The sequence below is a fragment of the Melanotaenia boesemani genome, chromosome 16, assembly GCF_017639745.1.
Source record: "Melanotaenia boesemani isolate fMelBoe1 chromosome 16, fMelBoe1.pri, whole genome shotgun sequence".
Lineage (NCBI taxonomy): Eukaryota > Metazoa > Chordata > Actinopteri > Atheriniformes > Melanotaeniidae > Melanotaenia > Melanotaenia boesemani.
The window spans coordinates 26,025,289-26,039,629 of record NC_055697.1 but is presented as its reverse complement, the minus strand read 5'-3'; the positions used below and the strand labels follow the sequence as shown (position 1 = coordinate 26,039,629).

At 39.4% G+C, this 14,341-nt stretch overlaps 1 protein-coding gene across 8 annotated transcripts; it reads left to right on the top strand.

Annotated features, from left to right (window-relative positions):
- The first annotated feature begins 596 nt into the window (after window positions 1-596).
- Window positions 597-14,269, top strand: aftphb (aftiphilin b). 8 transcript variants are annotated; one of them, XM_042010514.1, is made up of 11 exons: window positions 597-728; window positions 1,012-1,032; window positions 3,268-4,739; window positions 5,833-5,999; window positions 6,866-6,992; window positions 8,726-8,782; window positions 8,988-9,107; window positions 9,208-9,268; window positions 12,944-13,021; window positions 13,181-13,304; window positions 13,444-14,269. In XM_042010514.1, exons 3-11 carry the CDS (start codon window positions 3,303-3,305, stop codon window positions 13,592-13,594), a joined length of 2,322 nt encoding a protein of 773 aa, XP_041866448.1. In that variant the 5' UTR covers window positions 597-728; window positions 1,012-1,032; window positions 3,268-3,302; the 3' UTR covers window positions 13,595-14,269. The 8 variants fall into 8 exon arrangements, 6 of the variants coding, with proteins under 6 accessions (XP_041866448.1, XP_041866446.1, XP_041866449.1 ...); XM_042010512.1 differs by having other exon boundaries at window positions 598-1,032; window positions 13,444-13,643; window positions 13,844-14,269; XM_042010513.1 differs by having other exon boundaries at window positions 627-683.
- The last annotated feature ends 72 nt before the right edge of the window (window positions 14,270-14,341 follow it).

The window sequence follows — 14,341 nt, the reverse complement described above, 5'->3', positions numbered from 1 at the left end:
TGCGTATTTTTGTCTCCTTCATAGCTGTTTTGTGTATTACAGTGCATTTGCAGCTTTTGTCCTCTTCAGTTCTTTTTGCCACTGTATAGGCTTCACTCAGCACGCTACTGCAACATTTGGCCAAAGGGGGAAATTGTTTTAAAATTAGCACAAAGGGGGAAATTTGTTTACTGGCACAGTGTGACGCCAAATAACATGATTTGTCCCTGAATTTCAGCGGTCAGTCTGTAAAATGGCAGAATAAAACTCGACGAAGCCGAGAAGAATGTTGTAGTACTAAATCACACCGATAGGAGGCAATAATGTCCCCAGGCTAAATGAACATGAACAAAGATCCTCTATTTTAAAGAAGCGTCACTTGTCTAAAATAACAATGAGCCGACGACCAAGTTGTAGATTATCGAAGCGGTAGGTTATAGCGTAGACATATATACCTATATATGTCTATGTGTTATAGCATTGGCTGTTAAGGATATAGTAAACTGTGTCAGAGCTGATTTAATCAAACACAAGACTAATTTTCCTCCATTTGTAATGCTGATCCTGTCAACTTTACGGCTCCTTTAAATGAACAAGCGACAGCTGGACATGGAGCGCAGTCAGACCTCTTTTCTTTTTATACGCCCTTCGAAGAATGATAAGAGAAGATGGAGGGGCTGCTGCGGCTTTGACAGACAAGCAAAGTGAATGACGGCTCGTAAATTAAAAGCTAGTGTTGCTAACTAGAAGTTGGTTGGTTTAAATGGGGCTTACCATTGTTTATTTGCATGTGTCTGGTAGGGCGCAGTAAACAGCGGCTACATGAGCTAATTCTAGCTAATCAGTTGTGATGGTAACAAGATAATGAGCGCTTTGGGATTAGCTTTGTGTTTGCATTTTTTCCAGCATATTTAAATTACCGACGTCAGCTATCTTTGCACTAATTATGATTTATTTGCGAGCGTACACCATTAATTTTCAGCTAATGTTTACATGACTTTACTCTTCTGTTGCTGTCACCTGTCTGTCCAGGTTGAAGACACTGGAGAGAAGGTAGGATTTTTATCGTTATTTTTGCTTAACCAACAACAAAATAAAAGATCCAGATTGGCATTCAAGATTAAACTGTTTCATATTATAACAGTAAGTAGTTCGGGTGTGTTTGCTCTGAAGCGAGGATTAAAGCAGCCGCTAATCCATTATCCAGGAGTGGCTTCTGTTGACGACTTCGGGTTGAAGTACGAGGCACAAAGCCACGGATAATCTTTCCTGTATCGGTTTACTGACTGGGTACAGCACCGTCCACTGTTTCCACCTGATAGGAAACCATAGAGTTCATCATTTAATGTAATGTAAATGTCTGACACATTATCATTGTTTTATTTATTTGAGATAGAGAGAGGAAGACGCAGGAATGTTGAACTTTGCGGAACATCCCAGTCCAAGTTCCTCAATGAACAAAGTCAGCAGAAAGTCAAAACAAAGACAACTCTGCCACACCCAAGGGAAATATTTTACAATGTTTACAAATGATGTGATTCGTGTTTAGCTTGTAAACAAGACAGAGTGCAGTAATTTACAAAAAAAATAAATCTGAACCTTATGTTTGAATAACATTTTATAGAGGCTTCATAATGTTATAAATTGACTGTTTAGCCAGGCATGCATGCTCATTTTAAACTTGGTTCCTGTAGTGTTTCTTAATCCTGGTCCTCAGTACCCCCCTGCTCTACATGCCCTGCTCTACATGTTTTAAAAATGTCCAACTCCAGCAGATTAATTGAATTGCTTTTCAAGTTCTTTACAAGCCATTGATTTCAGGCAGGTGTGCTAAAATGTGGAAACATCTAAAGCGTGAAGGACAGGGGCTCCTGAGGACCAGGATTAGGAGACATTGCCTAGAGGTAAAAAACAAAAACTAAACAAACAAAACAAATAAACAAAAATAAATAAAAATAATAATAAAAAAGGAACTGAAGCGCCAATAGATGGTCCTGTGGTCTGACGAATCAAACAAATTTAGCACAAAAAGTAAGAAAATTTAATGTTTGGCTGATCTATTTCTTTATTGTAACAATGCTTCTTAATTCTTAATTTTACACAGTTGGAAAGCCTGTCTATTCCCCTTTTAAATTATGCCAGATTTGTTAGGACAATGCATGAGCAGCTGAGTATGTGGCTTATGCCCATGACAAACAACTTATTTTGCTACTGACTCTTGTTGGGTGCTGTTTATGGGATGATTAAAGTCTGAGAAAACAAGGCTTGTTGGCATTTTAACAGTTTATTTATTTAACAAACAGGAGCGTCAGTAGCTTGTGAAAGAACCATACACAGCCACAACAGACTGGCACCTCTTCCTAATGTTAGTCACCAGCTTGGTCACACACTTCTGTGAGATGACATCTCAGGACTGCAAGCAGGCCATTCTATCATCTCCACTCCCCAATTCTGAAGGCAGTCTCACATGAACCAAGCTCTGTTGGGGGAGAACATTATCCCCTCCGAGGATAGAGTTTAGTCCCAGACTGTGAAGATATGAGATTGCCACTGGTGTTAGAATCTCTTCTCGATAATTACCTCCAATGATGACAAACCTTTTTTTTTTCCAAACACAAATGGGCTTGATGGTGAAGTAGCAGAGTCCGCTGTTTGGCATTAGGAGAGAAGAGTTAGCAATTTTCTCATGAGCTCAACCCACATACTTTGCTCATCATACACATGCATTCTCCTAATAAAGGTGGTACCATTTAAAAGGAAAATAAACAGGCTTTCCAAAGGTTATTGCCTAGAAACATTGTTACAACACATAAATAATAAACCCAACACCTGTTTCCTTACCTTTTGTGCTAAGTTTATGTGTGTTTACTTTATCATGAAGCTGTAACTAAAGAGAAGACAAACAAACGGGTTTTCGAACACATAGCAGATAATAACAGATAAAGGTGTCTGCATATTTCTGTGGGGACGTCCTGCTCCCCTGTTGGCCCTATTGATACTATAGAACCACTAGCCCTATTAATGGGGTTTAAAAAACATTAACTTTAAATTCAGTGGTGTGGTCAGGGATTTTGGGATTTTTAGGATATAAGATGCTCTGATCACAGGACAAGTTTGTGTTTGAGAGCTTCTGGGTGCACACTGCTTGCCAAACAATTGTGAATCTGATGTCTGTACTTTAAAAGTAATCAATTAGACTCCTTAATCAATCCCAAACAAACACACATAGATGACTATTTGTTTCAGAGACTGTTATTTATTATCTTAAATCTTCTCTTCCTCTACCAGTCACATGAGGCCTTCTGATCCTGCCAGAAGAACATATGGAGCCAGACATAATGCACTTGCACTCCTCTTCACCTCCTCCACTGGATGGAGATGGTGATGGCGACATGGGATCAGAGATAGAAGAGTTTGGGGATTTTTCTGTGGGGGTGTCCTGCTCCCCTGTTGGCCTAGTTGATGCTATAGAACCACCGGCCCTATTCAGACCGCCCTCTCCCACCACAAAACCAGAGACCCATCAACCTAATTCCTGCTTTAATCAGTCGGTGGAACAATCGCAACAGATGTCAACTGTGAAGTCGAAGTCAGACCAGAGACAATTTGATTTGGAGGGGCAAAACTTCTCTTCAGAATCATCTTTGCACCTCACAAATGGGTATGTTCAAGAAGACCGAAAATCTGGGGCCTCTGTAGTTCATGCCTGCTCTCCCACGGAGGAAACAGGGTTCGCGGATTTCACTGTGTTCACAGAGCAGTTGTCACACCCCTGGTGCTGTGGCTTCACAGAGCAGTGGGATGACAAAGCAGTAGGCTCAAGCAGCAGTGTGGGTGAAGAAACATGTAAAACAGGACAGGAGGTTATTATGGAATCTGAACCTAGATCCCAGCATGTAAATAAGGCGAACAAAGACGTCTGCGTAAGGGTCAAGCACTGTGAGAAAAAAGATGGAGCACTCATGCAACCACCTCAGGATCACCATCAGCCTCAGGAAGCTGCAGCAGCTTTGAATTTTGCATCCGGTGAGGAGGATCCAGGCACGCCTCGGGACACTCAGGGGGAAAGGAGGTGCAGTTGTAATTCTTTGCAAACCTTGGAGTGGCAGGGAAATACAGAGAATGTCCCTCAGACATTCACTATGTATGAGTCTACTTCAGATCTAGCATCCTTTAGTGATGATTTGTCATTTGAGGGTGTTTCTGCAGATTTGGAGCCAAATGTTTCATCCCTTGGTTCTCAAGATGATCATACTGATTGCGACCGGACTGATGATGAGCAAGAAGAACTGGGAAACTACAGACATTCTGCATGTCATGTGAGCAGCAGTATGACAAACCTCAGCTTGTCTGAGTCAGAGAAGGACTTTTATTATTGCAGCAACTATGCGACTCAGGAATCTTCTGCTACCTCCAGCCAGCCACAGTCTGGCACAAATAAAAAAGAGAAATCAGCAGACTTTACTGACAGTAGTATTGAGCATCACTTGAACCAAGAATCTGTTCTAGGAGCTGATGCAGGGGTGCAGAGCCTGGGAAGCCTCCCACCAAGTGACAGCTTTGCAGATTTCTGCTCAGCACCTACACAGGAGGATGGAGAGGGGTTGTGGGCGGATTTCAAGGAGCAGAGTGCACAAGTAGAAGAAAAAACTTGGACACATTTTAGAAAACCAGTCAGCAACTTGCAGACTAAGGGAGATGATGAGGAGGAGCAGGAGAGGGCAGAACAACATGGAGTTACACGGAGGAACAGCTGTCAGGTAGGATACATTTCACTGTTATGATTAACATCCATCATAATCATATTTCAAAAGAATTTGTGAAAATGAAGCATGCATTTCTTCTCACTATTCTAGGTTTGAAAAAGAAAAATGTTATGAGCCTGAAATTCTTATACAAGAGGTTGAAGTCAATGAAAAAGTATTTTATATACAGTACTTTGCAAAAGTCAGTTCCAACTTTAAAAACACACCTAACTCACAGGATGAACCAGTGTTGTGTCTGTATGAAGGATAACATGACAAATAATTGATTTTAAATGGTATCTTTGTTTCTAGCAGTCTGTTACAGACACATCATTTATTCCAATTTTTTGGCTGCATTTATGACAGATGTAAAAGATTATTGTTTGACAGGCATAAAATAGTATTTAGGGGATTTCTAAAGCTATTAGCAGAAAACATGGCATATCTCAGCCCAGTGTGCAGTTTATCCTTTAGAAATTTGAGGAAATGGAGACCTATCTACAGATCAACAGTATCTGAAACTGACATTAAGAAACAAGAATATATCTGACAAATATCTGACTTAGGACCTAAGAGATGCATCTGGACGCTCAACTGATCTGTCTACTGTTCACTTAAGCCTCGTCAAAAATGGTCTCCATGGAAGAGTGACAGTCAAAAAGTCATTTTTCAAGAAGTGAAACAGGGAGAAAAGCCTGGGGTATGCTAAATGACACAAGAACTGAACTAAAACTAAGTGGAAGAAGCCTTAAGGGATTTAAAGCCTAGACTTTAGCATTACTGAAGCAGTGTGGAATCATCTTGAAAGAAAACAGAATAAAAGGCAGCTTACATTCCAAGAAGAGCTTTTAATTGTCGTTTAAGAAGCCAGAAAAATAATTCCTGAAGACTACTTAAAGAAGTTAAAAGAAAGCTTGGTTAAGAGGGTTCAGACTGTGTTGAAGGATAAAGGTGATATAAAGAGATTAAAGTGAATAAAGTATTGAAAATCAAGCTTTTTAGAATTGTACAAACCTTGTTTTCCAGGTAATTTATAAAAAATGAGGGGTTGTTAAAGACTTGACAACTACTGGTTGAAAAGATAAACCGTCTTTCTTTTTCTGAACAGGCGACCCTATCCTGCCACGTCCAGCAGCTCTTCCAGTCCAGTTTTCCAGAGGTAGTGGTCCCAGCTATGGAAGGTGAGGAGGAGCTGCTCTTCTTGAGCGTTTTACTTCAAACCCAGCACTTTCCCGAGAGTGAGGAGGTGATGCAAGAACTCAGTCATGCTCAGAGGTGAGGATAACCATGTCTGTGGCTATATCCACACTAGATGTTGACTGACATGTTTTCTGTGGCTAATGTTAATTCGAAACAGTAGAGGGTTGCCAATTCATTCAAGGTTATTTTTGCTTTTAGCAAAAGTAGATTTCAGTGCTTATATCAACTAAATAAATCCTAAAAGGTAACCAAAAACTTTCCAGGGCAGCTACAACGACAAGGCAGCTTCCAGCACAGATGTTTCCACTCTTTTGTTTATTGCCCTTCACTGAACAATCAAATTAGACGTGCCTCTCTTCAGAGCAGACAACCACTTTGCTATTTGCATGTGATTCTTATTTCATGTGTCTCCAGACAGGACTAACCTATCTGCATGGACTGCAGAGGTCACATATCAGGTGTCAGTAGCAACATTGCTATGTTGTTTAAACAGCTTTCCAAAAGTAGATTTCTTAGAATTTTGCCTGTACCGAGTTCTGGTGTTTATTATGATGCCATCCTCTATCACCTCTGCTAATGGCCTCTGTCGCCACCCTGAGTTACTGTGTGTTTGGTTGAGGTGATACAGAAGACGCCATTTTAAGTGCCTTTATTGAAATGCATATGTAAAAATTGGATATCACTTACCCATGTAGTTTGATTTCATCCAGCAAAAGTCTCATTTCATGTGGACTTTCTTTGGTCCTGACTTCCTACAATTAATCTGCTAAAACACTGAGTGAGGCTTATAATGTTTTCCTAAATGTAGCTTAACACCACAGTTTAAAATATGCACTTATTCAGATGTAAACGTTGCATCACCTTTTTAAACTAAGTAACTTTAGTCATATTGTCAGTAAATGCTGTTCTCTTCTTTTTTTCTCTCGCTCTCACTTTCCCAGGATTCAGCAGGTGATGTTGGGGCCACACCAGGACATCCACAGTTCAGTTGGCCTCCAGTTTCAGTGGAGTGGCTCCCATAGTAACATGACTCTGCTCAGGTGCCTTGGTGTGGACTCTAGGAACATTGTAAGTTAGTTGCATTTTTACCAACAAGTTGAAAATACAGTACATGAAAATGAAAGTGCACTGTTTCCTGAGGCCACACAGATCAGATTGACCAAATAAATAAATAAATACATACATACATACATGCATACATACATAAATGAATGAATAAATAAATGAATAGATAAATAAAACCTGAACAGACTTTAAATACTGTACATGTGTACAGGGTTTCAAGGTTCAGTTTATTGTCATTTGAAACAAAATTTGTACTCAGGACCGGCAATGTACAACATCCCAAAATAATAATATGATAACAGTAAATAATAGTAAAACCTACAACAATCAATACTTCAGTGCAGGATTAAAAACTGAGCAGCATGTTAAGAACAAGTAAAGCAGCAGTGTTTTCTGGTAGCATGGCAACAAGTGGCACAGCAGTGCATCAGTGTAGCGTGGAGTTCACTAATCTGACAACCCCCTAGAAGAAGAAGCCTAAGTTGAGCCTGGTAGTTCTGGCCTTTACCCAGCCTCTTGCCCGAGGGGAGGGGCTCAAACAATCCATGGGCCGGGGGGGTAGAATCCTCCATATTGTGGGCCGTACTGCTCCTGCTGATGTAGATGTCCTCAATAGAAGGAAGACTGCTGCGGGTGATCTTCTGGGCTGTTTTCACAGCCCTCTGCTGCACTATCCTGTCGGTGGTGGAACAGTTCCCACTCAGGTGGTGATAGAGAGGGCGAGTGTACTCTCCACCACACACCTGTAGAAAGCTGCCAGCATGAGGTACTCCACCTCCTAAAATCCACAACCAGCTCCTTCATCATCCCCACATTTATGCAGAGATTATTTTCCCTGCACCAGTCCACCAGATCTTCCCCCTCCTGCCAGTACAACAACTTGTCATTGTGGGATATCAGCCCCACTACCACTGTGTCGTCTGCAAATTTCACTGTACGGCTGCCTGTGTGTTTGGCTGAGCAGTCGTATGTGAACAGTGTGTACAGCAGGGGCCATGGGACACATCGTTGGGGCGAGCCGGTTTTGAGAATGATGGAGGAGGATGAGATACCATGTATTCTGACAGTCTGTGACTGGTGTCTCAAAAAGTCTAGGAACCAGTTACAAAGGGAAGGTGTTAGTCCGTGCAGCAGCAGTTTATTAGCCCAAGTCTGCGGGATGATTGTGTTAAATGCAGTTTCATCTGAACAAACCACAACACTTTAGGGATGATCTCCTTTGGATAGACGAGACCAAAATGGAGATGGTAGGCCATAATGCACAGTGTCACGTTGTATTATAGCAACTCTCAAACACAGTGGAGGAAAGGTAATGAGAAAGTGCTTGCTTTGCAGCCACAGGACTGGACACCTTGCCGTCACTGGGTCCACCATAAACTCCTCAAACTGTTCATGCATTCTAGAGGCAAATGTGAAGCCATCTGTCTGACAGCTAAAGCTGGAAAATGTCACATGACAATGATCCCAAACATGGCGGCAAATTTTATTTATTTTTTTAATGTCCTGACTTGTAAAATTTTAACCCTACAACACTTTTTCACATGACTTTATGTCATAGTTTTGATGTTTGTTGCTTGTGATGGTGAGTTTATTATTGCTGTGTTCACTGTACGGACTAAGATAACGCTACATGTTGAGCCAGAATCCTGACTAGATTTTTTTTTTTTTTTTTTTTTTGTTTTGCTTGAAGGCTTCATCATAGTTCATTCCTAATTTTTGTTTCCTCCCTCTCAAAGGTCTTCATTGGCAAGAAAAAGCAGCCAGTGACTGTGCCTGCTTATGCATCTAGTTTGGTGAGTCATCTGTTGGAAATTTGTGTATACTGATAAGAACTTTTAGTGATATTTTAAGATGAAAATTGTTAGCATTGTTTGAAACACCAGGCCTAATCTCTTATCTGAACACAACTTAAATGCTAACATCCTCATTGAGCTCTGTTGTCTCTATTGATGTCTCTTTTTTGTTTTGAAACTTCATCGCTTTTTTATAACTCAACAGGGAATGCTGGAACCCATTAAAGACTCCTTTGTGCCAGCAGTTTGTTCTCCAAAACACTCAGCTGTCACAGCACCTGGGAGCCCTCGGGAAAAACCCAACACCTCAACACATTCAGTGCAGGTGTTGTTTTAGTTGTCAATTTAAAAACTGCTCTGCATGTGGATGTGTTAAACCGAAAATGTGACTTTTAACTTTCCAAATTCTCTCTTTCTCTTTGTAGGAGGAGCTTCCTTCCACCCAGCTGGACTGGACCAGCCGAGGCCTTAGCAGCTCTCAGGACGGTATGTCCCCTCGCCAAACCCCTCACTTCTGTGGTTGGAAGTAGACTCCCAGCCATCCCCTAAATGGCTGCTACTTAAAAGCTAAAAAAGCTGCTCACTTCCTCTAAAGCATGTTTTGCTTATATGAATTCATTCTGTGTTTCCTCTCTACACACTCAGCCGCAGTGGCTTATCACAGAACTAGTTTTCAACAGAACTGAAACTGAGATGCAAAATATAGCAAATGTTTAAAAAAAAAAAAAAAAAAAACTATTACAGGGGAAACACTGAGCTGTCCCTCTCCTTTGTGTCTCCTCATTTTTACCCACTATCCCCTTTTAGTGGGAATTTATCTCAGTATTTATCTACTTTATTACGAGGAAAATTCAAACTATACATCTTGGAAGTGTTTATACCTGCTGTTTTGCAGCTTTAATGTTCTTAAAGTGTTAATACTGTCTTAAGTGCTGCCCAGCGCATGACTATAACACACCAAATTCCTCTTATAAAGCTGACAGCATCACTCATTTTTTTTTTTCAACTTTTTCAAATATGAAAAAGTTTGTACTTTTTATCTAAATGATTTATGTGTTCATACAGAGTTTTCTTGTCAGGATATCTTTGGTAAACACAAAAGGAAACACTGTAAAATGTAAACACCCCAGTTATTTGCTCAGGAAAGTTATGCTAATTTGATTTAATGAGAAGTGGTTGAGTGCAGTTTTAGGATAAATCTAACTGGCAGTTATAAAATAATATATTTTGCATAAATTCATAACGAATACATCCAAAACTAAAGACCAGAAAATCATTTAGCGCAAATGAGCATGAGACTGTTAGTCTCTCTTTTGCAACTATGTTGTTGCAGGTAACAGATTATTTTAATAAAATATACATAACCTCTGCGACACTGATATTAATTGGCTTGACTCTGGTGTATAAGCACCATGATCTGGTGGTTGAAGACAAACTTTGCTGCACAAGTCGTGTTCCTTGAGCATGTTTCAAAACGAAGAAAAATGATAAAATTTTACATAAAAAATGCTGAAAGACTGAAAAGACACCAGCTACCAGCAAACCTCTAGAAAGGAGTGACTTGGTTTGTAACATACAAAATCCGATGCTAGTGTAGCTAACATAGTATATACATGTACACACATACAGTTTGCCGAAGGACAGAACTGAATAGCTCCTCAGTGTTTTTCCTAAACATCAGCTGTAATTCTATGATGGAGAGTGGGGGCAACATGAACTGAACAGACTTCCTCCCCCCTTTTTAGTCATTCTGATCATCTGTGATGGTTTTAAATGTTAATCTTGATAAAATTCACCCTTATAGCCCAAAAGATACAAGTGTTGAGTAACTAAAAAGAAAATAAAAAATTGCAAGCAGAGCAGTGTAGGAATAAAGTTTGAACAGCAGAGGGCAGCGTGTTATCTGTAGATTAACAAAGAACAGACAAAAGGCTTAAACACGTTTAAAACCAGAACAAATAAATGATACAGTCAACAACTAATAATAAAAAAAGATCTACTTTTAAGTATTTATCTTCTCAGATGTTAAATATTTAGGTTGCATATGAAATATGAATAACCTGCATCCTTTTATGATTAAAATGAGCAAATAGTAAGTCAAGTAATCAAACGTAGCAGCTGGCACTTGATGCTGCTTTCATGTTTTATTTTTTATTTTTATTTTTTTCTAGCGCACTTTATCCTGTAATACCTGCTGAATAGGACTGAGTGTTTGATTCCAAAGTGATTTGTTCAGTTTCATCATCAGTCATAGGTCTTTCTGCTGTACATCTGTACATACAGTCTTTAATAACAATAAGTTGTGCCTTTTTGCAAGCAATCACTTTTCTAAGAAGTGCTTAACATTCTTCCCAAATACTGAAATAATCTTTTGACCTATAGTTTAAATGGAATCTTTTTTTTCTTTCTTTTCTTTTTCCTCATTTATTCAAGTTTACTGCTCAAATTGAGACTTCATGCACTACAGTAAGGACTGTTTGGAAATCCTTGTAAATACTGAAATAAATCAGTTGATCCTCTCTGCCTGGTCTGACTTATCTTTTTCCTCTTGCTTTAAATGTTCTACTTTGCTCTGTTGAATGTTAAGTTAAAATATTCAACAACTGAACAGTTTGCAGTTTCCTATTTGTTTTTGGAGTATTTTTTAAACAGAGACAAAAGACCCTTAAATATTCCAGGGTGTCCACCCTTCGAAAGGTGTACAACACTGAGAATGCACTTTTAATTTCTCCTTTCATTGTATCTGGCATTAAACTGTCAGGTTTTTTTTTTTTTTTTTTGTATAGCTGAGTTAGAATTGGGAGCATGAGCTTGACCAGGTCCTTATAGCTCTCTGTTATTCTGGTTGAAGCTAGCATATGTTAGCGTTAGCTGCTGCTATTTTAACATGTTGTTTCTCATACATTTCCATGCTCATATACCTACATTTTTAAGTTCCCCAGATTTTTATAACACAATAAGAAAATAAAAGCCACACATCTTTGTATTTACTTGATTTCACATTAGTAAGGGTTTAGGATCCAAGGGGGCTGTTCAGAACTCAGACGTTAGGTTGTGGATTCATTTCAGAAATGGGCAGGCTATTAAGTATGTGACACTAGACATACCAGTCATCCCTGAAATGCAAGATTAATTGTATTTTAGGTATGAGTGTTCTACAAAATTTACAACAGTAAAAAAAAAAATTGTGTATATGTAAACCCACACCCACCCCCATGTGGGTGGTTGCACTTTCAAGCTCTGTTCCTCTACCAGAGGCTTGCAAGCCTGAGGGTTCTGATCACCACAAGAACCACCGTTGCCTTCACTTCCCACATCATTTAGACTTCCTCCTTCAGCCCTTGGTATTTTCCTATCTTCTTGTGTTCCTTCTTGATGTTACTGCTACTTGAGATTGCTAAATCAATATAGCCTTCTTCTGTCAGCCACCAGTTGGTTAGCCATCACCAGTTTTATCAGCCTGGATCTGGAAATTCTACAAGACCTCATCTCTATCATCCTCCACCATCTTTGGAGGTATCTCCCATTAACTTTGGGACTTCTGACCTATACTCAGTACAGATGTTCCTGTACACTGTCCCAGCACCTTGGCTATGGCTTCCCATGTATATTGCATCTACCTGAATCTGACACCCCCTCTTTGCACATCCTGAATCTGGACTGTCTAGTGTGGCAGACCCTGACCTCTACTGCTTTTATGATCAACTGTTTTTATGCTACCACGATGATTGTTACCATGCTGCCTTTTCTGGCTACAGATGGAACTTTTGATTAGCTTCTTCAGTTTGCCAGTGTATGCTTTGCAAAAGCTAGTCCTTTCATGATGGTTCCTTCTCTTACTCCTTTCACTTACTGGGTTATAACTGCCTTAATAAGTAACAGTGGTTTATCACATCCACTTCCTCATGTTTTCCTGGATCTTTGTTGTTTCATCCATAGAAACTTCCATCCTGTGGTTTAGAAGTGCTTCTTTTTACACTTGCTAATGACAAAAATCCTAAATCACCCTAATGCAACAACAGCTTTTCTTCATGTGTTACTGTCACTCTCTGTGCCTTGACTGTCTCAGTAAATAGTGAAAACAAACATTACAATTAGACACTCAGAATCTGAGCCTTTCCCTTCCAGTTCTCACCTCCATCCATTTCCTCCCCTTGTTAGCAGGCAGCTTGGATTATTTTGGTCCTGAGGAGGAGAGCAGCTCCAACAACAGCAGCCGAGCCACCAGTCCTCCTCCTGGTCAGCATGTGAAACTACAGAATCCTGTATTTTGTATACTCGATCAAGTTTACTGTGATAATGATGTAAAGCAAATCAGTATAGATTTACAATATACCTCTTGAAGCTTTGCCCCTTTTGTTTCTCTTATATGTTTGTTTTACATGCTCACGTGTAAAGGAGTTGACCGTGAGCTGTATGAATTCACCATTAGCAAACTGGAATCCAGTAATATAAGCAGTCATCTTGAAGACACTTTAAATCATCTAATGTCCACTGCAGAACAGACAAGCATCACTCTCAGGTGCGCAAACACAAATGTATGATTTTGTTTAAAGGAATAAATAAAAAAGAAGGAAATTGCTGTAGTCATACAGAGCACATTTAACAGTGTTTAAATGTAAACATTGAGATTTTCTGCATGTGTTTTTGTTGTTAAACAGAAAATCTTTGTCTGATGAAGAGCTGGGTGCAGAGGCTGGCTGGGTGATCGCTGGGCTTCCAAACCTGTCCTTCATGCAGGCCAAGTTCCTCATGTTCCCAAGTGTCCTCACACCAAAACACGCTGCTCCCCAAAATGACAATGACATGTAACACCTGTGGGCTTAATCTACTACTTATTGCACATTTGTGTGTTGTAAAACAAAAAAACAAAAAACAAACAAACAAAAATAAATAAATAAAAACAACAACAAAAAACAGTAAAGTAAGGGGAAAGCGGGATAAGAAAAGAAGTATCTCTTCCTGTTTTTGTCAAACTGCTTCACTTGCTGGTAATTTTCTGCATCTAGACTGACCTGTCAAAAAAGATTAAGAATATTTGCATTAAAGATTTAATGTCAAAGCCCTTTAATCAGCCAAGTGTAGAGATGCAGGCCTGAATCTGCAGTGTTGTTGTGTTATTCTTCTTAAAGTTATATCTTTTGGCTTTATTTATGCTTTAAATCACTGTCACATGAATGTACTAACTTTAAATGCTGTTTATGAATTTATTTACTTGTTATAATTAAAAAGCATATCGATTTATGACCATAGGTTGTTTTTGATAAATCTTAAACTGCATCTAAGGCATATTGAAGACATCATGGGGTTTATGAGTAATTTGAGAGTTCCTGAACATGCAAAGTGAGGATGCATGGGAAATCCGTTTTGTTTTAAAACTGTCAACAGCGTTTTGAATGCAAGTCTGTTTTGATAATCGGATTAGGCATTCCCTTATTCATTATGAACCTAAAATAGTTAATGGTGCGAAACAGTTACATTTGATTAAAGATTATTTGAACATCTTGAAGGCTGTGAGTGGCTGTCATCTGAGCGACTCCGTCACACACCGGATGAGCA

Coding starts and splice junctions, on each gene's coding strand:
- aftphb (XM_042010514.1), top strand. CDS start 3,303: ATGGAGCCAGACATAATGCACTTGCACTCCTCTTCACCTCCTCCACTG. Junction 8,783..8,987: donor CTGCTTATGCATCTAGTTTG/GTGAGTCATCTG, acceptor ATAACTCAACAG/GGAATGCTGGAACCCATTAA. Junction 13,022..13,180: donor AGCCACCAGTCCTCCTCCTG/GTCAGCATGTGA, acceptor TCACGTGTAAAG/GAGTTGACCGTGAGCTGTAT.